The 25251-nt window shown below is 39.2% G+C and overlaps 2 protein-coding genes across 7 annotated transcripts in view; both read right to left on the bottom strand.

Annotated features, from left to right (window-relative positions):
• The window catches only part of numb (NUMB endocytic adaptor protein), a 43394-nt gene extending 42668 nt beyond the window's left edge, over positions 1-726 (bottom strand). For all 6 annotated transcript variants that reach the window (XM_026151232.2, XM_026151234.2, XM_026151231.2 and 3 more), the window contains exon 1: positions 573-726. The gene's annotated coding sequence lies outside the window, so the exon portion shown is untranslated. The remainder of the gene's footprint in view (positions 1-572) is intronic.
• A 1967-nt stretch (positions 727-2693) lies between these two features.
• The window catches only part of galnt16 (UDP-N-acetyl-alpha-D-galactosamine:polypeptide N-acetylgalactosaminyltransferase 16), a 36451-nt gene continuing 13893 nt past the window's right edge, over positions 2694-25251 (bottom strand). The window contains exons 5-15 of the mRNA XM_026151728.2: positions 24149-24214; positions 17008-17129; positions 12299-12386; positions 11844-11928; positions 10832-10935; positions 9975-10101; positions 9492-9584; positions 8751-8834; positions 6887-7013; positions 6254-6370; positions 2694-3582 (exon numbers count right to left, since the gene is read on the bottom strand). Of these exons, the coding sequence (XP_026007513.1) occupies positions 3439-3582; positions 6254-6370; positions 6887-7013; positions 8751-8834; positions 9492-9584; positions 9975-10101; positions 10832-10935; positions 11844-11928; positions 12299-12386; positions 17008-17129; positions 24149-24214 (1157 nt within the window). The 3' untranslated portion in view covers positions 2694-3438. The remainder of the gene's footprint in view (positions 3583-6253; positions 6371-6886; positions 7014-8750; positions 8835-9491; positions 9585-9974; positions 10102-10831; positions 10936-11843; positions 11929-12298; positions 12387-17007; positions 17130-24148; positions 24215-25251) is intronic.

Raw genomic sequence — 25251 nt, forward strand, 5'->3', positions numbered from 1 at the left:
ATGGTGATCAACCTGTCTGGATGGATGAGTGTTAAGAAGACTCACCTTTATTGTTACAGAACACTTTTTGAGGGGGGCGGGGGGGACAAACTTGCAAGTCACTAAACTGCCAAGCTACCGATTAATACCATTTGTAAGGATGGTATTACACAAGCGAACCGTGTGATAGGGTGTAAGTGAATGTCGTGACAAACCGTGTGCTAGGAGCAAGCTATCCGATGAGCTTAGGTCATTTTGCTGAATAACGTCCATCCCCCTAAAGTTATCCAGGTAACTTGAGAACGCTACTAACGTTAGCCATACCTCTTAAACACCTTAGCTTATTCGGCAAGACAGAAGCAGATATTTTCTAACAGGAAATAAAGATGTTAGACAGCTTAACACCATCTATTTTGTCCCTGCTTGTGCTATTTTGTTAGGTTAGCAAGAGCGCTAAACGCCGTGTTAATGGGAGCTGCCATAGCTCCGTGTGCCGCATCAGAGAGGCACAAGCTAGTGTTGCTTAGCTCGGTGAGCTAACAAGCTTCACCGGGCATGCTTACCAAAGTGCACACAGCCCACTTTCAACCTACCTGCGATCACCGCTGCGACCCTGCAGATTCCCCGTGTATGCCGTCACCAGTGTATCACGAGCCGTGCCCTGCCAAAATAATTCAAATTCCACAGAAAGTGTCGGGAGAGACGCTCGCAGTCCAATCGCTTCAGCCACCGCCGCTGAATGGCTGCTACTCAGAGCCTCAATCAAACTTCCTCCTTAGCAACGGACCGCCTCCGCGTGACCCCCATTGGCCGGCGCGTGTACATCGAAGGTGATCGATGGTCGATAGTGCAACCTGGATCGAAGCTGAGTTTCACTCTTTATGCTGTTCGTCTCGTAGTTATTAAGAGAAGCAGGCGTGAAAGCACATTGTAAGACACCGCTTCTGTCTATCGGGTTTAGCTTCAATTAAGATGCACCTGTAAATATATAACTACTATAATCTGACCTGAAGAGTGTGTGATGGATTATTGTTACAATTAATAAATTGTAAGCAACACTTTACTTTTCGTATTTTGTTACAGTGGGGCTGGTTTCTATGTAAGCAGGTATCAAACTGTATGCATATGTTTCTCATTAAGTTTTCTTGTATTTCATACATTAGTGCTATTTTCCTCTCAAATGTAGTACGGTATGTAAAGCACCATTGCAAACGTTCAGTTGCACCACTTTTAACGAGCACCTTCATTACAAATTCACTGTCTGGGTGATATGCAAATATAACCCTGTCAGTGAGGTCACTCCTGAAACGACAAAAAATTAGGGCAACAGTGCAGTGCCATCCCGAGTTTCACCGTAATCATCCTTCCTGTGTAGGCCATCACGTTCTCACCACATAACAAAAACGAAGCTCGTTTAAATGAGTGAAACGTGTTTCTTTCCATATACATCCAGTTAAAGGCTTCCTCCACTCCCGCTGTCTTCACTGACCCCTTGAAAAGGCCAGAAGTTTATCAGCATAAAGTTGCATTCCTCGCATACCTTTAAAGCCTTGTAAGCTGCAGTGGAGCTTGTATTGTGTCCTCAAAGGTTATAAAACCAACAAGGAGGGAAACAAAAAAAACCTTTGGTTCACAAAGTTGTCAAGCCTGTTATGCAGCCTTGCACAGTATCTTTAATAATCATCACAGTGCCCCAGCAGTGACCTCCCAGTCTCCAATACGTTGTTAATGCCGATCTTTTTTCCTCTTAATTATCTAAACTCTTCGAGAGTCTTTTATTTTATTTTTAAATTTATTTAAATTTTGTATATCTAGTATTTTTACCACTAGGTTCCATCAATGAAGTTACCAACGTTATAATGAAAAAAAAGTTAGCATATTATGCCCCCTGGTGGTCACTTTGTGTGAGTAATGAGTGGTGAACGGTTTCAATCATGTCGCAATGAGTCTACAGATTTTCCCACTTACTGCGTTGCCTAATTAAAAAGATTATTTATGCACACATTGAAGCTAATCATGGCCCTTACTTTTAAAGGGAATACACTCCTAATTTCACGCTGGCCCCAAGTAATGGAATAATCTACTGTCAGCATCTGAAGAACTCCATTAAACTACTTGATTTTTTTTGCTTTATATTAAAAATATATATACTTTAAATAAATGTCTCAAATATAATGGACTTAAAAGGGGAACTGCAATGCTTTTCTTTGTATATTTAAATGGATAATTTCAAATAATCTGGTCAGAGTATGTGAAAGTAATGCCTGTGAGCCAAAACCTCAGTCCATTTCAGACTCACTTTAGCGTTTGTTATATCAAGGACAGGGGATAGTCTAAAAATGGTTATGTTAGGCACTGAGTCAAAACAACCACTCTTTAAACTTTATGTTTGAGAGGGCAACCAATGACAAAAAAGAAGGCTTAAAGTAAGAGAAGCTAAACCAGTTGTTTGGCTACACAAAGGAATAAAATTATTACTTTTAACTGTGAATCATGTAAATCTACTCTAGCAGATTCCAAGGATACAAATGAAGTTGGAAATGGCTACAATAAGCCCCATGTAATTATTCGGATATCCATTGTGAATTAGGATGCAAACATGTACAATGCAAAAAAAAAAAAAAAAGGATTTTTGCTGTTTTATAAAATGATGAAAAGAGCAGTGATGGTGCAGTAATCCCGTTTATTATTCAAATGACTACAACAGCAATGTCTCCATTACCACGTTTTATTTTTTCAAACAACATATAGAGAACTTTACACAAAACAAGCCATTACCTGCTTTAAATATTTACATAAAACTTTGTAGAGACGGAGAAAAAATAAAACCATTCTTTGGGTCTGACCATGCAAAACAATAAATAATCTTTCTGACAGTGCTTTGCATGGTGGTTTCAAGACTGCCATTCAGCAATAACAATTAAAAAAAAAAATTGTTTTCAGATTTTAGTTGACTGCACATAAAACTGCCCTGGTCCACACAGTCATCAGACATGCTTCAACAGCCCAAAAACCTCAAGACTCAGAGTGGGTCAAGTGCAAGTCAGCATATTAGCAACAGTACATTATGCACTCTTTCGTTTCGGGTAATCTTCACTATTCCAGATTGAAGCAACACATAGACCAGAATAGATACAGAAATGAAAAGTGGGATGTGTGACAGTTTTTTGTGAAAAGCGTAGATTACTCAGAAGAACTAAAGCATCCTGGAAGGATGAAGCACTGTACACAGAAGACCTTAGATGTTTTGTTCAACAGGGTCTTAAAATGTTTTCAGCGCGCTCTTGTCCCCAAGACACAATGAGCAGGAGCTAGAAGTTGACTTCAAGACAGTAGAGTTCCCACTACTTTTATCCTTCAGCAAGGCGACAAACAGTGTGCAGACGTGATACCCCAATTCCTTCTGCAGGCTGGGTCCAGAATCTGCTCCTCCCTCTCCCTCTTCTCATTTGCTGTGGCTCAGGTAATGACTTGTGGCTCCCAGGACTGGCTGGCCATCTGGGGGCGACACTGTAAAATGACTGGAGGTCCCATCGGGGTTTGACTGTCCAGGCAGAGGCCACTGACCATGTGCTGCAGAGCTGTGCCCTTTGGCTTCCACTTCTGTAAAGACCAAAAAAATCATTTCATGCTGGTTTGTTAACAGATGTTCGTGCACATTGACTCATTCCTGTTAATCCATTGCTCATAAATGATGTGCATCAGCACAGGAGGTTCATGTTAGTAGTGAGAAATGAACTGAGTCAGGGGTGGATTGCAGTAATCACATGAATGACTGACTTTCTGCACCCTTGGTGGAAAAATCATTGTACAGCCAGCTGCAGAGCACGGCAGCCTGCCATCCCACGAGAGAAGAAACAATTTATTTCTGCTGATAAGATGTCCTGTGTAGGGGCCATTTTCAGTCATGTGCATATACTGTGTAAAGTTATTTATTTTTATACCTCAGGAGACTTAAAGGGGCTTCAGATGTGGATATAGATTTGTGAGAAAGTAAACTTTTGTTTTTACTTTCCTTCCCCCACCTCCACCATTCTTTGCCCTCAGATCACAAGGTGTCTTGAATCAATCTACATAATGAATCTAATCTTTAATCATAGATAACAGAGACTCGATTTGTTATTGCATTTCTCAGAGCTAGACATTAATTCAGAACATCTATTCTCATAAATAACTTAAAATCAAGTAAAGAATCTGGCATTTCAACTACTTATTACTTTTACTTGAATACATGTCATAGAGAATGACTACATTTACTCAGGATTTTAAAAACAAAATATGCAATATCATACCAATAAACTACCCAGTAAATATGCATAAATTTACAATTGATTCTTTTTGTACACGATTACCTGATCTTTTTTTTTTAATTACAAGTATAATGCACAGTCATGTGACCCAAGTCTGAGCAGTTCAGCAATATTCTTTTTTCACTAAAACAGTTGCAAAGCTGGTCATTCATTTTGTTCATTTCTTTTTTACAGATGCACTATTCTTGGAGTCAGTTTGCACTGTGACGTTTCAAAACAATCCTAATTTTTCCAGTACTGGGCTTACAGCCCCTCACTTCATACACTGTCTTAAACAAGCCATTTTAGCTACATGGGAGGGGCTACTGGCTTACAAGTAGCGAGGATATACATCAACACTGACATAATACAAAGCCAGGTGTTGATTCCATAAATCGAATATTATTTTCTACCATCACAGTGTGTAAAGCAAATCTGACAAGAAATCTGAAAGGAAAGCCTGCCAGAAACACCTGTCCCTCAGGCAGGATGTCTACAAATCACCAGGCATAACTGGTTCCTTTATTGGGTCACTGAGTAAGTACTCAGAGCTGAACTGACTGCCAAGTACAGATATCAAGAGCCACATGGAGGCTTATTAAAATTTAGAGGTGAATGTGGGGTTAATCTTCAAATCCCAGAGAGAGCGCATCTGTGTATGCACGTGTTATTACACTGTAACTACTAGAAGAGTGTGCTCAGTCAGAACTTTTGTTTAAGGAGGAAATAATATGTCACTGCGCCAATGCATCAATAAACAGGAGACTGTGTAATATGCAGCTGACACTATTATTTTGTGATCTGTTGGCCAGAGAAACTCAGAGTATTTGATTACATTTATTCATTCTGGCCTTGGCTCTAAACAGCTTTTAGACGATCACTGGATCTGATATCGCCTATAAAGCCCTAAACATAATGAAATTCTTTCAGAATTGTTGAAAGATTTGAAAACTGAAAATATCAAAAAGACATTCATGGCAGAAAGGTACAATATTGCCATAAACGATTTCAGACGGTTGTTTAATGTTGATATTTATGTTTTTATAAAGGCTCCATTGTCACTTTATGCCTACAGTGTTAATTATCTTCTGTGCAGCAAAGTCAAAAACACAAGTATTATTTTTCTTTCTCGGGGATTAAAGCATCAGGACAAAGAGACCAAATGTTTCCCACAGCAATAACTGGTTTCTCGTTGATGGGCATCCTCCCAAAAATACTCTCAAAGGACTTCGATGGGCCAGCTGAGAGATGAGAGGAAAGCCTGGCAAGAATCCGGCACATGGTTTGAGTTAATAACTCCCTCTTTAGTGTCATAAATCACCGTGCAGCCAACTCCATTCCCCCTGGGATGCGAGCATTAAATAATCACAAAAAGGAGAACAAGGAAGGAACGGGGTGGGGTCTGAAGTTATGGGAGCATTTGTTCTACTGCATCTATAAAGTCAACTACTCTTATTTGGCAGGATCTGCATCAGTGCAAAACTCAGATTGTCTCAGCCTCCTGGCATCATCGGCAGGCGGGCTGCTGAGCATCTGCGCTGAAACCATCTCTTATGTCCAAATCTTTTATGTTCGACTTCAGGTCTGCGAGTGGCACATCAAGCATGAACAGCTTGATGCCAAAAGTGAAGTAACCTTCTGGAAAACCTAAGACATTAGGTTAACGGTGACTGGCAGCACAAGATTAAAGCATGTCCTGTTTCTTTTCTTAACCCTTAGTCAACACAAAGACAATTGCACAGTGTGTGCTAAATGTCTGGACACCACCAAGCTCAAGATAAATATGCTCACCTATGTTATCCTTTAAAGCTATTACTATAAAGCTTTTTATTGATGAACAGCTAAAGTGTCCCTCACTGACTGCTAGCACAGACTGTTTAATTTGCTATGACCGATCCACAGGCAATAGTAGGAAAAAACGCTTTAGTCCAGTTCTTTATGGCTCTGAAAGTACAATTTGATCAGCTAACAGTATTTCCTCTTACCTGTCTCGGCTCTTTTGTATTGCAGGGCTCCATCTTGACCTTCGACCCCGCTGTGAAAGCAGAAATTGCCAGGCAAAGGTCCTGCTGCCGGATCAGCGGCTCTATTAACTCCCATCTCTGCAAAACACAGAAAATGTATGACTGCTATCATCTGAAGGAAGAATGTGAAATAGACCGGTGGTTCTTAAACTGTGGGGGTGGGCCCCACCGATACAGAGTGGTGCCACTACAGGAATGTTGTGGTGACCATGTTAAAAATATGGAGTTAAATTTAAATGTAGTCTTTAATAATGCACTTTTACTAAACTGGTAAAAATGACACCTGTGCATCAGGCACTTTGCTTCAGTGGGTTATGGATTTCCACTAATACGAATAAGAAATCCAATTTTATGCCCAACTTGTTTATAAAGATGCAGTTCTGGGACAGATTTAATTTAATGGGACCATAAGTGCAAATTCTGCACACTCAAAAAACTCAAGCACACCTTTTAGTTTATTGAATATTTAAAGGAAGGATCTCTTGCATACTTCAAACAATATGTACCAGTGTTTTTTAAGAGCAAGTCAGGCCACATATTTCTAACAATAACTGTGAGCCACAATAAATCGCCCTCTAGTGGCAAAGTCCTGACCTGCGACTGTGGCCTGTTGGCTCCGAGGCCCCTACACTCTGCCAGCCCGAGGCCGTCGGTCCCACGGGTCTCCAGACACAAACCGCCCTGTTTCAACACACTGGACACTGCTTCCTGCTCAGGGACCCTGTAGGGAGCCAAGAGAGAAGAGACAGGCGCAAAGCCAGTGAAAGGTCTTATTTCAACAATAAAGAACAGATGGATTAAACTGAGTAACTGAATTGCAACGCTAAGTAATGTGCATCATTTCAACATGTTCTGAAAACGATATACAGTTACACTCTGAGAGACCAGACTTATTTGGAGCAGATACAGCTGAAGTGGCGAGGGAGTAGCTTGAGAAAAAAAGCTCGTGAGATACAAGCTGATAACCCACTCAGAGGTTCCCACCCAGATCGTTTAGATTTAGATGACTGGCTCTGAACTTCGGGGTAATGGCACCTCGAGGGGTTTTGAGATTACTTCAGGGGGGGAAAAAAACACGTTTTATCTTAAAGGAAACAGAGCTTGAATGTTATTTCTGCTTCACCAGAGCCTCTTCCAGAGATCAATCAGAAATAAACATAGGTGAAAACATGATGAGAACATTTCCATTTGTTGGATTCTAATGGTGTTTGGAAAAGTCTTTGTCTCTCTTGCATAACAGATAATTCAAACCAGATACTAAAAAGTGATCCACAACAACTTCTATAATGCACTGCATAAATAATGTATATCTCCACTGAAAAATGGATGTTCCCCGTGGAGAGTCTGGCACTATGACTCAGTTTTCATATCCATCTGCTGATGGAAAAAGTTTTTTCTATGATAGTCTTTGACCTCACACATGAGGAAAAAGAATACTAGTTTTCACACTAGATATTTTCCAGTCATTGCCAATCGAATCTGAACTTTATAAGTGCAGAAAATGCAGAAAGTATCGTGCCAGTTAATCTTTTAATATCGACTCCTTTAAGTGTAAGTACAGCAATTAATGAAGCTTATGCATATGTTCAATAAGGGACATCTGCAATCACTCAGCTGTCTGCTTCCTAAGTGTTTGGCTCCTAGTCTATTCTTTACATCACTTCAATTTCTCCACACTGTCAAACTCAATACTAACATGATTATTCATTTTACATCATGGGCCAAGTACAACCTTCTTTGATGTTAAATAGACTGGACCAAAGAAACTCCCCTTTCTGTCAACCTAACTATACCTTAACTAATCATTGTGAAAAAAATAAATTTCTATTGTAGGTAGTAAAAAAAAACAAGGATTCTTCTGTCATCTAATAGTTTATTTATTACTTCATTACTTTGGTGTAGTATAAATAACCACAGGGGAGGTTTTTATTATTAGGAAAAGTTGTAAAAGTACAAAGTTTATGACTTCCACTGGGTGGGACTGAAGTCTTGTGTTTGACACTCCTGCTCTTGTCCAATCATTTTCTTACCTGCTTCCTGTGAGCCAATCAGCTTCCATTCTATATACTTTAAATCTCTTTTGTCATTCTGTCTTTCAGGCTCTCATTTGTGCAACCTGTCTTCTTCCCATCTCTGCCTCACCCGGGTCACTCAGAGCCCCGTCGAAGCCTCCATCTTCATGCTCACCACCACTAGAGTATACTAGACTCCGGGGCTCCTGTCCTAATTCCTGTCACTGATAGGATTCCATTCTGCCTTGATGGATCATCGGCATCTAATTACCAAACAGCTAAACTGAATTCTGTGTCTCAGTAAATTGTGTTCAGTTTTTCCAAATGATTCCTCCTTACTGAAATATTTTTCTGTATGTGATAAAAAAAATGTTGCAAATTGCACTTTAATTTTTTGTGTTCCAATGCTGTGCCATTGAGGGAGAATTAAACGTTAACCTCGTTACCTCAGCTCGGGATAGACGTTCTCCATGTACCAGCGGAAAGGTTTGCAGTTCAGCTTCCGTCGCAGCGCCAGACGGTCTGTGATACTGCAAGACCAGATAACAAGAATATTTAGGGACAAAGAGAAATAATGTAAAGAAAACATAAAAAAGATAAGGAGGAGAGAATGAGAAAGAAAATGTGGATTTAACCTTGTGAACCTGCCATCAACAGCTTATGGAGTATGAATTACAGACTCAGCTAACACAGGTTTTCTTTAAAATGTTAAACCAGTGTGTGTGGGTGTTTTATTTACTGAGTTTTGTTTTTTTGCTTCTTACTTCTTATATTTTTGCATTTTTACTGGTGTTGGGCCTTTTATACAAAAGGAACAGAACTTGTAGGTCCAACAGATCTGACACTGACAACAGTGTTGAAACTTCATTGTTCTGGTTTCATCTATCAAATGTAAGGGTTTGTTGTCTTAACTGGGCCACCTTGGATTGAGTAACATCATCACAGGCATTTTAAAATTATTTTAACAGAACATACAAATCCCCTGAATAATCTGTAATTAAAATAAATAAATGTTAGTTGAAGTCTCAGTGCATGCAAATTTAAAAATTGGTGTGCAAAGCGTTTTTTTAATACTTGCGTATAAAACTTGGTACCTTATAAACACCTTGGAAACTCAGGAGACACAGAATCATTGTATTAAATATAAGCAAATATGAGCAAGGAGGATGACATTATAGCAGACAAACCTGCCGAAGGCTTTTCCCTGAGCCGACGGCCTCGCAGAGTAGTAGTACTGTTTATACTCATCCATCCACACTTCAGCGGCCCGACGGGTGTTCCTGCGTGGACAGAGACACAACACCTGCTCAGACACAGTAATGACAGCGCTGCCAGCATTCCTGCAGCCAGCTTTAATGACAGCGCTATGCTTCTGGAGTCTTCATACGTCAGCTATTTACTGCAGCTCCTCTACAAATATTATTATTAAGAACAATGATGTAAAATAAGGAGCTCTGCGGATGCTTTCATAGTTCTCTTACACACTCATCTCTCACTCACGCTTGGGTCAAGATGTGTGAAAAGTGTGAGTTTGCCTGGCGAAGCATTTAACTTCACACTGAGTGGAGCTGAATCATGTGACATTTGAGATTTTAGGGCGAACAACAAGCGAAAGGTCATTCTGTTGTTTCCGTGTTAATAACTGTCATCAGTTAGACCAGCCTACTCACTTAATGTAGGTAAGAGCGTTGCCCTCTGGGAAATCGTACGGGTGCCGTTTCCTGAACACGTGACCCACGCGGCTGCAGGGAAGAATCTCCAGACTTCCTCCGCACAGCCACACCCGGAAAGAAAGCTCTGCAAAAGGAAAGATGCAGTGGTTGAGTCCAAAAATGCAGGCGTACCACTGAAGACGTGCCTGTCATTTTGTCAGTCTCTCCTAGAATTAATGCCCTGATGTGTGTCATTCCAATATCAGTGCAGTACGCCTGCTACTGTTTCCTGTAGCAGATGGCTGTTAGCTGTAAATCATCAGAATGAAAGCAGTCATAGTGGATCATTCAAATTCCAGGGACATATTTAGCATTTTGGAGATGATTCAAAAGAGCCAGGCATGCAGACTTAACACATGAAATCGTTTTATGGGAAACGGCTTCGTATTTTACAAAATAAATTGCACTAAATTGACACAAACATTATCTTCTTTAATATGTGATTAAATTATTTTTGTTAGAAAACCTTGTAAACATAGGACTTAGTATTTATTTTAGACTAAATAAGAAAATTATTCATAAACATTATGGCTTTTATTTTGGTAAGTACATGTGCTAACTCTGATCCTCCTACTTTCCTGCTCCTGGCCAACATTAGGTAATTGTAAATGTCATCAATTAACATAAACTTGTTAGGAATCCTTCATCTTGAATAAAGTTGGGAATATTTACATTGTTGGAGTCTGGTAAGTCTTTGCCAGCAGAGTAAGGCTTAGTTTTATTTAAAGACATTTGGTGTGGGATGCGTGTGGAGGATGATATGATAATAAAAGTCATCTGATTCAAGTAGGGTTAGAAATCATCGATGATCTCACCAAAGTTCTCCCCTCCCCAGATGTCCATGTGGGTGTCATACTGGCCGAGGTGGTTGAACCAACTCCTGTCCATGACGAAGATCCCACCAGCGATGACGGGAGTCCTGCAGAGTGGAGGAAGGGAAGGAGTTACAAATCTTCACTTGCACGCTTATTCATGCAGACCTCATCAGAATCACCAGAAGGGAATATTTTCCAGAAAGAAACAACAAATCAAAGGAGCTTAAAGTTGTATTTTGCTCAGCAGATGTTATGCATTAACTACTTTGCTGCGATTTGGACGTGTTTTAGGGGGAAAACACACCACAAAAGGACTGCAAATACCAACATAGAAAGGACCTGACTATGACGATTTATCTTGAACTTTTTGAGAGTAAGCTATGGCTCTCTATTTTAACTTTAGTCTAATCCAAGAACCAAAACTGACATATTAATCCATGATGTGTCATTCACATACAATATACAGTCTCTGGCCATTTTATTAGTCACATCTTGCTGGTACTGGGGTTGGATTCTATTTATCCCTCAGAGCTGCCTTAATTTTCTTATGGCACAGATACAATAAGGTGCTGGAAATATTCCTCAGAGATTCTGGTCGATGTTGAAATGACAGCATTGCACAGTTGCGGCACATTTGCCATCATGTGACTCTCCTTTTCCACCACAGGCGGCTATTTGAGTACAGTGTCATCTTCAAGAAACCAGTCTGAGATGATTTGAGCTTTGTGACTTTGGGTTCATCTATCATGCTTAAAGTCACTGAAATCACTTTTCCTCCCCATTCTGATGCTTGGTTTGAACTTCAGGGGGTCATCTTGACCATCTAAGTCTCTAAACGCATGGAGTTGCTTTCATATTGGTGGATTGGTGGCATTAATGAGTAGTTGAACACATATGTCTATGATATCTAATGAAGTGGTCTGTGAGGGTACAATGCACGTATAATGCATAAGAGAATGTTCCAGGTATGAGTCAAAGCATATTATCACACTAAATATCATTGTAGACATACCTTATTGCCTGAGTGGGGTCACTTCTTGCCATCTTTTGCTCAATGGGAATCTGCTCCCACTTGAAGTGGAGACTCCAGTCAAATCCTGACAAAAAGAAAAGCATGGGGGAAGCAAAAGTTCAGCTCTCATCTTCAAATTTATATTCCTGTTGTCTAGACATGAGTCCAAAGCAGACAAGATGACAGATATTCTGGCTGGACTCAGTTGCATGATTTCACCTAATATACTGGCCTGAATTTAATATCAATCGTAGCCTTACATCTGTGGAAAAACTCTCTTCTATAAATCACTGCTTTTCAATAAAACAATGAAATATTTAAACCTCAGTCATTGTTCAGTCATAGGCATTGAATTCTGTCAGGAATCATGATGTCATGTCACAAAGGTTTGTTAAACCTGCAGATCTCTGTGTGATCAACTACCACTGTGTATGATCTGTTTATTACGCCCTGACCTCCTCTCAGGTCAGCAGAGGCAGCCAAGTAGGCAAAGTTATCCAGGCTGATGACGTCGATGATGGGGCTGACCACTCTTGTATGATCCTGCATGGGAGGAGAACACAATGACATGTTATTTTAAATTAATTCTATTATTAAATTTTTAAATACTATTTGTTTAATTTATTTCAACAAATAGGGATGGATTTAAGTTTTAAAAAATACTTGAAAAAACACTGACTTTCAGTTGAAGAATAAAACATATTTAAACCTTTGCTTTTCTAACTTCAGGTTTTTCTTTATAATTTCCAGCCTCTGATCACATAAAAATAAGAATAATGCTAAGAAACAAATTAAATAGAGCAAGAACATTTCATAAAATTGTATCCTTATTAGTAGAAAGAAGCTATTTGTTTTAATCGAATAATTTTTCTGTAAGAACTGTGTACGGTACTCTAAACTTGCATGTAAGCTCTGATTATTCTTTTGATGTGAATAATAACAAGCACGTACTGATTACTTTTGAAGAACATAAGCTGAGTATCCCTAACCTTCCCATTAAGCCCTCAAATCTGACCGTCAGCTGCAGATCCAACACAAACTCTAAAAGACAGAACTGCTGATTGGTTTGTGGGTACTCGAGCGTGTATGTGCTGCCTGCATCTGTCTGTGAATGGGTGCCAGTGTCCATGTAGACAAACAGCTTATAGCTCGGGACAATCCAAATGAGTGTTTCCAATTAGAACCGTCCATCTCTTTATCAGAGATTGAACCCGCTGTGAACTCTGTGCTTGTTGCGCCGAAGAGTGCGGGGGAAGAACGAGTGTGAAAAGCCACTCTGCCAGAGAGCAATTTAAAAAGTGATGCTCTCAACAGTTTTAAGCAATGGACATTTATTGGGCTTTCAATGAGTCTCTGTGATTTGGTAATGCATAAAGTGGCTGCACTTCCAAAATCAATGTCACCTTTTTTCTGTGTTTGAATTTACGACACAGTACTCTGCCGGTAAAATAGTATTTGTTAACTGAAACAGGTGTGTGTGTTATTCTGTTAAAATGTGCTATCAACATATTAACATCATGCCAGCTGGTGCTACACAGCTATCCACCATAATTAGTGTGATAACCAGCTAGCCCTGTCCTGTCTCCTAATACCATTTTGTATTTTACAGAACCAAAATGAGACACAATAATACAAAAATGTGTTGTCAGTCCAAACATTTCTTTCATAGTCTATGATTCTGATCTCTGTCAATCATATTGAGGAACGGACAGGCGACGAATTCACAATACGCTCTTGCCATTTGATATGTCAGGATCTCTGTTTCTTCACTTTATCACCCAGGAATGCTATCAGTCTATGGCTACGTTCACACTGCAGGTCTTAATGCTCAGTTCCAATTTTTTGATCAAATCTGATTTTTTGATCAAATCCGATTTTTTTGTCGGCTTGTTCACATCAGATATGTATCGGACTCAGTACCACATACGAAAATGATCCAGATCGGATTTGAAAATATCAGATTTGTGCCGTTTACACTGACATACCATGATCGGATATGGGTCGCATAGGGTCAGAAAAGTTGGATTTGATGCGCTTTCGCCTGCAGTGTGAACGTAGCCTTTGAGTAATGAAACTCAGACAATTCATGCTGCGGTAAAACATGTTTTAACCCCCCATATATATTAGACTTTTCCTTCAGAGCATTACAATTATTCTTTATGATTTAATAATTTAGTTAAAGAAACTGTGCCAGTGAAGATGAAAACAAGCAAGGTAAAGTGACCACATAAGATTAGCCAGACAATTATTTGAATCATGTTCCCTTTACATTTGTCAGTGAGAAGCTCATTGCTGCACATTAGCAACATTTGAATTACGCTGTTACGCCTGCTGGTTTTAATTAACAAAGGAAAAGCATAATTAAGTTAAAACAGAGAAGATTATTATTCATCATTATTTCTGCCCCCCAGAGGCTTTAATAAAACCAGGGTTTGGTCTCTGGGACACGAACAAATGCAAGGCGGAGTGCAGTTGAACTCTGGGGCTGGTAAATTATCACTGAGGCCGGCACTCTCATGAGCTAAAAGATTGTAATGCAAGCTGGATGAGTCACAGCTGTCCAAAGCCAAAGAAACACAAACAAGTTTTGCGCACACCCACAATGTGTCGAGTCTTGTGATTATAAACTGTGAGGTTTGCACTGAAGAAACATGATATGTGGCTTGACTATATAGCTTGTAGCTTCATTTGTCCTGCATGCAGGTTCTGAATGGGTGCTCTTTTTCTGCTGTACTTTCTAAACTAACAGAAGACTTTTGTCCTTCAGCAAAATAAAGCCCTATTTTATTTCTTGCAGATAAACACTTAGTCTTCTTTTCAAGGAAGGCCAAGGGGACAGGGATGCATCTATGGATATCAGTCTTTTTGTGAGATATACTACTTTTCTTGCCAAGAATTAAATTTGAAGACTGTTAGAGTACTCATGTCTATGCGTTTAATATCAGAGTAGAGTCAGGAGATTCTAACCTCAGCTTAGCATGAAGGTTAAAGAAAAAAAGCTGGAAAAACTATTCAAATCCCAAAGAGAACATCTTAAGCACATCTTTGAGGAGAAAAAGGGTCAAACATGTAATCTACATGGATTTTATCCCTAGCTAGATGTTTTTTAGTCTTCATGTTTTAGCTTTTCCACTGAACTCTTGGCAAGAAATTAGTCAGTCCTTTATCGGGGAAATGAGCACATATGGTGGACATCAGAATTGTCCTCCCTGTGTCTCTCTGTGCCCTAATTTAATCTGATTAATAAACAGTAGCCCAGAGTTTTTCAAACTTGAGGAACTCCTCGATTGTGGTCATAACGAACAATGGTAGGTTGTTGAAACTCACGCATTACAGTATATAGTGGAAGAACTCTCCTAAAGGCTGAAATTTTGCTTTTTGATTTTGCATAGGATCCAGATGTGTGAAGTTTGCTGTTTTTTTTTTGTTTTGTTTTGTTTTTTATATCCAGCTGTGTGGAATGGAGATTTTAGATGCACCCGGATGAAGTAGATGGAACTCAAACACAAAGTGGGCATTTAATGCAGCGGCTTAGTGTCCAGAGTTCAAAATCCAAAAATCCACAAGGAGCAAAGCCAGGGGATCCAAATATCAGAAATGACCAGGAAAACAAAGTCAGGAAAAAAAGGGAATACACGGTTAAGAAACACACAGCTACATGGATGACATGACAAAAGTAGACTGAGACAACATATACACAGCTGATAATGAGGGAAGTGCAAATAGGTGTGTTGTCACATAAAGGCAAAAATACCCCAAAAAGAAAATTCGAGATGCCAGATATCTTGTATAGTAAAACAACAAGCCACAAGTTGAGAAAAGTATTGATATTTCTTCTTTTCTCAACTCTTTTCTTGTACTGTAGCCTGGAGAAGCAAGCATGCTGCTAAAATGCCAAGCAGGAAGAAAATTAAGAAACAGTGCATTGCTGACGGGGAAGAAACTGCAGGAGCTACATCACAGTGTCACACATTAGTGCGAGTCATGAACATGAGAAAGGTGATTACTAAGAGAAATGTGAAATGAAACAGCTCCTGCTGACTAGAGTCATTGGGACAGCCTGAGATTGGTGCGGGGGGGCATCAGCAGTTGTTCTCAACCATAACCAGTCACAGTCACAGGATGCTAATAATGTCAGGGCAGGGAGGAGACAGTCACAGCAGGTGATGAATTTCTTTCCGCAACTATATCAATACACTCACTTTATAGGAATTAAACATTCATCTCTGCACACGATTTTGTGCCGCTCTGTATTTCCATTCTCTGTGTACCTCACTTGTGTGACTTTGTGAGAAAAAGAAAGCAGACTGGAACAGAAACAGTGAGTGCTTACTGCTGAAATGTCCAAGAAAGCTCACATGGAAATACCACCAGTATTTTAAATAAATAAATAAATCCACCACATAATGAAGACTGGCTGGCATCGCATCATATTTTGAAGTGTAAAACACTTGCGGCCGGATGTGACAGTACTATAGTGCTCCTGATGGACGGCCTAATTATTTTTTTAAGAGGCAGTGAATCAGGAAAATCTGTCATTAACAAAGAGTGTTATTGATTTAAAGACAATGCTGTAAGAATAAATGCAATAACAGTCCACGGCACCACAGCTGCTACACAAAGCAGCCAACTCAACCAAACCACTCCCTCATTATCCCATTCAGAGTTTCCTCTATAGCGGAGACTCAGTTGTGAGAAGCTAATTAGGATTTTGGTCACTCAGTAATCATCATCATCTTGTCTCATTAAAGTCAGCTCCCAAGTGTCACTGACCAATGTGTTAAGCAAATAAGAAAAAATGAACCCAAATCAGGCAGAGACAACTATATATAGCACAATTTCAGTGAACTATATGAAGTGATTTCATGCAAAGGACAGAGTGGAAAACAGCCTGAGGAGGAAAAAGCCCACCAAACTTTTTCCAGCTGCGGCAGAGCAGCGTGTGACATCTGCTATAGTCTGACTTGAATCTTAGCTGAACAAATTGAGTGTTTATTTAACAACACGCAGTGCCAACATATTGCATCACAGTCAATAAAATCTACCACGGAGAAGAAAATAAATGTTCCGCCTCCAAGCATATGCATGAGGTTGTGCGTGTGGATATGTGCAGCATGCATTTAAGTGTCTGACTAAGTGTGTGTGTGAGCATGTGCGATTGTACCTCCTTGACTCTCTGTATCATAGGCTGCAGCCAGTCAGTGTTGACCTCACAGTGGCTGTCCAGAAAGGTCAAGATCGAAGCAGAGGCCGTGTTGGCTCCTCGCACGCGTGATCGGATCAGACCTGAAGGAAACACATGACACTGAAAGTCTCAAACTGCTCAGATGGACACAGTTTTATTAAACTGATGCTGTTTAATGCAAGTGTTGTTTTCAAGACTCTGATCCTTAAAAGAAATCTCTGGAAATCACATTTTCTGGTGACATCTTGGGTCACTTTTAAAAATGCTTTATATTGATCTAAGATGTCATAGTCATTTTTTTTGTCGACAATAACTATTCTTCAGTCTGTGGACAGCTATTAATCACTCTAGTAGCCGTTCTGAATGAGCTTTAGGAGAATTGATATCTGCAAAAGTCTGTATCTCTGAAACCGAGATGGTTATAATTACAAACTCCTTTGTTTCCTCCTCATGTCATCATGTTCTGGATGTTCCTCACTCACACGGTCATGACATTTACATCTAAAATAACTGTATCAAACTGATTTTAAAAATGGCTGAAAGTATTTTAATCTTTCTCATCCATTGCACATTACAAATAAGCAACACTGCACCCTGTTATTTGAAAAGACTTAAAAGACCATTTTGAGGAAATACAGTATGTTTAAAGACTTTTCTTAAGGAGAGACGACATTTTACCAAATAAAAGAGACCCTAGAATGAACATGGATGAAAAAATAGTGGTTTTGTGTAACATTCTTCTGGTTGGAACCTCTTATTCGTGAATAGACAGAAGGGATATAAATGTGATGGAAAACCTGATGTATTCCTTGAGATATAAAGTGAACTGCCCTCTTAAATGGACAAAATGAATCACCATCACTAAGATGGTGAGTCATTTCAAGGATGAGGTTGCCCTCATATCTGGATCTGCATAAATTGAACAACACAGACACAAAGTCACCCTACTTAGGTCTCGTGATTTTTTCCCCTTCTTCCTTTATTTTATATAATATCTCACACAAAATTGGAGAAATCTCTGTGTGCAAGAACTAGCTAAAAAGTCAATATTTGATGGCCATGATCTCCAGGCCCTCAGGCAGCACTGCGTTAAAACAAAAGTTGTGGTTTTGTCATAGAAATCACTGCTTAGGCTCAGGAACACTTCCAGAAATCAGCATCTGTGAACACAGTTTGTTGTTTCATCCACAAATGCAGGTATAGCTCTATGATACAAAGAAGAAGCCATAATTGAACATGATCCAGAAATGCTGCTGTCTTCTTTGGGCCAAAGCGAATTTAAAATGGACTGAGTGGAAAACTGTTCTGCAGTGCCAAACCACTTTATTTATTACAACAGCATGGCTTCATAGCAGAACTGTCTGGGCGCTGACCTGGCCTGCCTGCAGTTTTTCTAGATTGTTGCATTGTAATTGACAGTTGACAGAAAAAGCATTGGCTTCTTCTTCTTTATTAAATTGGTGCTATATGATAAAATATGATGATGATAATCACCTTCATCCATGTTTCTGGAATACATACTGTACGTTTGACTTAAGCTGGACAAGCAAGTAGAGAATAAACAGCCTCTAGAATTGACATTAGTTATTTGGATTTATCTAAAGTAGATCCCAGAACTTGTCTCACTCCCGTCAGCGACGCCGAGGGAAAAACCTACTTTAAAAGAGTTCACATTTAAGGCAGACTCGCTGGAAGCACGGGGGCACTGAAAACAGTTTTCTTTTTCACCAAGTACGCCTCCAGTTACGGTAATATCTGGATATGTGGAAAAGGTTAATTGTCTTTGATATTTATGCAGCATCCATAAACAGATCGAGCTCGTTATCTTAAGAGTTTTGTCAAAGATTGTTAAAATAACACAAATTTATTAAATGCTTTTTGTTTTTAATAGAACAAGAGTTCCAGAACTTAATTCTGAGCTGATCATGAATAACCTGAGTGTTTCAAGAGGAGGTTGTTTCTCTGAATAATTCAAAGGATGATTTTCAGAATTATCACCTTTCTTTTGTAACAGAGAAGAAGAAAAGAAGAAAAACATTCACCGTCCTTATTGCTAATACAAGGATCAACTGCCTTAGTTCTTAATTAATTCTGCTGGAAACATTTCTCAGAGATATTTTGATCCTTGTTGATATGATAGCATTACACCGTTGCCGTTTGCACATACACGATGGGAATCTCCATTTTCATCACATCCTTTATATAATCTATTGAGATCTGGTGACTGTGGAGGTCATTTTTAAACTCATTTTCATTATCAAGAAACCAAGAAAGGATCTGAGCTTTGTCACATGGTGCACTTTCTTGTTGGTAGCAGGTATCAGAAGATACACTGTGATCATAAAGGTTAAGGTGGATGTGGTCAGCCATAATACTCAGGTAGGCTGTGGCATTTAAACAATAATGAGCTGAGAGTGTGCCAAGAAAATATCCCTCACTCCATCACACCTTCACTGCCAGCTTGAACCACTGATACAAGGCAGGATAGACCCATGCTTTTACGTTGATGAGTCAAATTATGACCCTATCATCCGACTGTTGCACCTGAAATTGAGACTCTTCAGACCAAGCGACATTTTTCCAGTCTTCTGTTGTCCAATTTTGGCAATCTTGTGCACATTATAGCCTCAATTTCCTGCACCAGTGTGCTCTTCTGCATAGCTTGGTTGTTACTTCCCAAAGGCTTGAAGCTTTTTTGTCACCCAGAGAACTACTGCTCACTGGTTGTTTTCTCTTTTCCTGATCATTCTCTGCATGTGGGAAAGTTCAAATAGATCAAAAGTTTCTGAAATACTCAAAAAAATCAAGTTTCTTCCTCATTCTGATGCATGACGTTTAACCGAAGCTTCTTTTGACAGAAGCTTCATGAGAATAAGCAGTGCTCAGTTTAAGGCACATCATTTACACAAACACAACCTTTGTTTTACCAATGAATGAGCTTGAATCACACCAGTTCACATTTCATCCTTCCCCAGTATAACCTAAGTGACATTTGAGAGTAGGATTGCGCGCCTGGTCAGTTAAGGCACTTCACCTCTTAGGGAGAAACAGTAATTTATCTGGTGCTGTGTTTCGGGCCACCTACCAAATGTCAGGCCAATAGATTACTCATCTGTGTGCTTTTAGTTTACACCAACACACGATGAAAAAACTGCATATTAAGCTGCTAAATGTAATGTATGTAATCTATCTAGCAATGTGAAAAATTCCTTAATTTACAGAACATGCTACATATTAGATACACACTGGCTATTCCACAGTTCTCACCCATGATAGCAAAGACTTCCTGCTCGTGCTTGTTTGGTGTAATTGTGGGTACATTTAATGCTTCAGTGCCTGATGACCTTTGGCAGCAGTTTGACGCATTAAAGCAGAGAAAGTCAATGATGCCTGAAGGTGTGAAGCCATTAAGAGCTGAAAATCAATCCAGTCACAAGGACAGGGACTATTTGCTTTTACCGTTTTCAGTAAACTCTCAGAGAGCTGTATTTTGCTGGGTCATCCTGTTTAAAAAAAACTTCTTGCGTATTTCTACACGAGAAAGCCTATGAAAAAGATAGATTAAGATTAAGCTTATTATAATTTGTGGACGTGGGTTTTAAGGGTGGCAGTAAAGAAAGCTAAACTTGGGCTTGTGGACTGTTGCTGCCGGACATTAACAGCATGTGGCCCAAAAAATGTGTTCTCCTGTGAGTGCAAGAACCTGAGAAAAATGGATTATCAAACAGTAACACTACTTATTTTAGCTTTAAGTTCAGCCGAACTTCCCTGATTTGGAGCACGAATCTCATTTTGGTTCAAATTAATCTCAAATAGACCAGCACACCATTCAGTAATGGCACATAAAACAGTATCTTCAAATTAAGTGTGAAGAAATTTGCAAAAATGGGATTTCTTAAGAGAAAAAACCACTTGCATTTCCCACATTCAGTCTACTGTCATCAAAAACCAATGCTAAAATGAAACGAGTTGGTACAGTCGTTGGTTATACCAGCTTACGTGGTGGGTCACTGGAAAGGCTGTTAGTAAGAAGCTAGAAAACCTGACAATGATTCAGACCTGAGGCCTGGATAAAATGAGCCCACATCTATTTCTAACAGCGTGCAATACAAATGTTTCCTGGTTAGAAACACAGTAAAAAAAAACTGTACCCTGCATTTCCACAATTTCCACGCAGTGGGCTAGACTGATCCCTTTGACAGACTAATCATTGTGTTTGACATCCTAGAGTTAGAGAATAAAAATCATTCAGGTGCCTGTGAAGGAGCGATCGAACAATAAAGTGAGTGGTTCTAATAAGTACTGCCACAGAATTTAGTCAAATGAAAGGTGTGAGAGGGCAGAAAAAAAGAGATCAAACTGTAAGGCATGCAGATAAATCCAGAAACATGGATTTACACTTACATGTGACACAATTAATAATATTAATGATATATAAGTCTATGCTTCTACAAAAATTACTATAACTGTCTATTTGCCTTAGACTCGCATATGTTGATTGTTTTATGTTTATGTAGGATCAGATTTTATGTTGATTTTTGAGTTTTGAGCTTTTAGTCAATATATTGTAGTTATGATTTCTTTTTAGGTCTTTCTAATATTTTAGTGTCTTAAGTTTTGAGTCTTATGTTTTGTCAGTTTTCTTTTTTTAACGTCATATTATTTTAACAATATTTTGCCTCAGTTTTCTTCAGTTTTGGTCTCTGTTTAGTTTTTCTGGATTTCTGAACAACTTTCAAGATGTTTTACTGTTTTCGTGTTAGTTTTTAACCTGTCTGCAGTTACCTACACTATACTGACCACCTCTAGCCGTGCATTTTGCCTCTACAAACATCTGTGAAAGAATGGATCATTCTAAATAGCACGCCAAATTCTAGTGTCGTAGGAAGCTACTTTTGTGACGAGTCAACTTGTTGAATTTCTTCCCTCGCAGATATTCCTTCATCAACTGTAAGTGATATTACTGAAAAGCAGAAGTGTTCAAGAACCACAGGAACTCAATCAGGAAGTAGCAGACCACATAAAGCTACAGAGCGGGGTCAGTGAGCTATGAAACATATAGTGCACTAAAGGCGCCCCCGTGCTGCTGACAAGGTAACTGCAGAGTTACATACCACCTCTGGCAGAGAAACAGTGCACTGGGAGCTTCAGGGTGTGGCTTCTACATGTCCAAGCAGCTCCCAGTACTCCATACAGCGTATCAGCTGTCAGTAGGTATACAGTGGATAATAAAGTATTTTTAAATGTTTATTTCTTTGGTCACACTTACATTCTTTAGATCATTAAACAAATGTTAACACTAGACTAAGATAACCTGCGTAAATACAAAATATAAAGGATTATTTAATTTATTAATGGAAACAAAATGCCCTTTATGAGAAAGTAATTGTACCCTAGACCAAATAACTGGTTCTACTCATCCTCAAGCATGTGTGATAACTGGAAATGACACTTTCACATCACTGTGGAGGACTTCTGGCCCACTCTTCTTTACATAATTGCTTTAATTTAGTCAGATTGGAGGGTTTTTGAGAATGAATGGTCTTTTTAGGTCATGCCAAATGATGTCAATTGGACTTAAGTCTGGACTGGACTTTGACTAGGCCACTTCAAAGCCTTCATTTTGTTTTTTTAAGCCATTTAGAAGTGGACTTTGGATGGTTTCCTTGGATTATAGCTCGAGCTTCCAAGCACAATCTCATAACCGGATATTTTACTTCAAACTTTCTGGATGAGTCAGCGATGCGTTTTGCTGAGAAAGTTCACCACTCTTCCATGTTTTATCCATTTGCCATGGAAATGGATTTGTAACCCTTTCCAGACTGATAGAAGTCAATGACTTTGTTTCTCAGCTGTTTCTTTAGATCGTGGCACCATGAGTTGCTTTTTGAGGTCTTTTAGCTTCCTACACTTTGTCAGACAGGGTTTGATTTAAATGATTTTGGGATTTAATCTGGCAGTACTCAGGCCTGGCTGCGGGTACTGAAATTGGACTCATCTTTCCAAAAAATGTGGTTAATCACTGTTAATTCATGATTTAACATAGGGCCAGGTTTGCACAGCTTTTTCTTCCTCTTAATAAATGAAATCATTATTTAAAATCTATTTTTTGTATTTACTCAAGTTATCTTTGCCTACTATTATAATTTGCTTGATGCTCTGAAAAACATAAGTAAGACTAATAAGCAAAAAAAACTAAGAAATCAGGAGGGGGCGAGTGTAGATCCTGTCATCATTTTTCATGCTGTCTGTGGATGTTCCTGTTTCTTCTTGTCAAGGTCATTATACTTAACTAAACCCACGGTAAAAACAAAAACTAGGAGTGAAAAACAGATTTTAGTTTAGTCAACTAAAATTTATTTTTCACTCCTAGTTTCACACACTTTCACACAACACACTAAAGTAAAATAAAAATACAGAAGAAATATCTTTAGTTTTAGGGGGTTTTTGGTAAAAAATAAATCATTGACACGTTTATTGAGACATACTATAATAATTAGAAAGACTAAAAGTAACATTGAAACTGTTAATAAAAAACAATAAAAACCAGAAACTCACTCAGTAAACAAACTGAAACTAAACAAAATTAAAAATAAATAAATCTATAACAACTCTGCTTCTTCTGTGTCCTTGCATTTATTCCCTGGCTCTTTGTGTTTATCCTTTTGGATGCTGTCAGTTTCTTGTGTATTCTTACAATTTGGCCTCATCCATCAGCAATTACAAGCCCACTTTTTCCTGTGACAATCGCTTTTTTAAGCATTTTCTGTTTTTCACTGTGTTGTCAGATGTTATTGACTAAATTATTAATTAGCTCTCATTACATAATTTTTTTTCCTTTTACATAAAATGACTGAAACAACAGCTGTTCATATCTTTTTGGTCTGTTTCTGTTTTCCACTTGATTTGTTTTTTCCACTCCAGTATTTTTGGACACACATTTTCAGTGACTATCTGCTGTCATGTGAAGCATTTTTACCATCTTCGCCTTCACTTGTCTTTCTATGAGTTATTCCTTTAAAAAAAGCCACACAAAATACATCCCCTTTTCAGTCCAATATCTTTTCCATTAAGTCATTTTCCCCCCTTCCCATCGTTCCCCTTGTCCCCGCACACTCACCCTCTCTCCTGCCGTTCCTCAGGCAGCGCACTTTGGGGATCTGAGTGAGCAGCTGGCAGTCCTCAGCTGGGGGAGGAGAGCAGAGGAGATGGCATTTTATGGTGGAAGGAGAACACACACTGAGAAAAATATTTCTCCTCGCTGCCTCATCTCACACTCTGTCACTCACCCAAACCCACAAGCACACCACACTGCCACACTTACATGGATTTAGTGCACTTAAACAGACATAAACACAGACAAACAAGGGCATGGTTACGGATACACACCCTCAATAAGCACACTACTCAGTGCTGTGATAAAAGTCACTTAATGCTGCAGTATATGAGCTAAAGACATTCAAACATCCATCGGTGCATCCATTTCACTTAGGCTATAATAATGAGAAACACGTAAACACAAAAAAGTGCACAGGTCAGAGTGTTCAAGCAAAAGAGCTCACTGCATGATTCAATTCAAATCCTTTTTTCCATAAACAAATCCACCAGCGAGCCAACTTCCATCATCCACTCCATGTTTCTACATGAGCCATAGCTGGCACAGAGCTGCTGTTGTAGTGGACATCATTACAAACAACACACAAGCACAGGTACACACATATACACACACACTTGGGAAGATTGGCATTAGCAGCAGAGAGTGTGTGCTTGTGTCTGTGTTTGTGATCTTGCTGAGGGATTGTGGAGAGATCAAGCAGACCCCCTCCCGAGCAGCGATACAACCTTATGCTGACAGAAACGAGCATGACAAGTTGTAATCCTCTGTGATTAAATTTGCTGTGTGTACAAACCTGTTTGTTTGCATGTAGACTGTAGAGTCAGAGGGTGTGTGTGCGTGCATGTGTATGGCTTTAGTGTTGCTCCTAATGGGGGGACAGCTGGTGTGTGTAGAGAAGACTCACAAGACTCGGGCAAGAACAGCAAAAAGTCATAGATCACTCCCACCGAACAGATGTTGTACACTTTTAGCCTGATTGTATAAGCTTGTATGCATGCATGTGAGTGTGTGAAAGCCTGTTTGCATCAGGGAATTTTTTTCCCCCAGACTACACACAAAAAAATGACAATTTTAAGAGTTTTGTGAGTTATCGTTTTAAACTACAG

The sequence above is a fragment of the Astatotilapia calliptera genome, chromosome 19 (assembly GCF_964374335.1).
Source record: "Astatotilapia calliptera chromosome 19, fAstCal68.1, whole genome shotgun sequence".
Lineage (NCBI taxonomy): Eukaryota > Metazoa > Chordata > Actinopteri > Cichliformes > Cichlidae > Astatotilapia > Astatotilapia calliptera.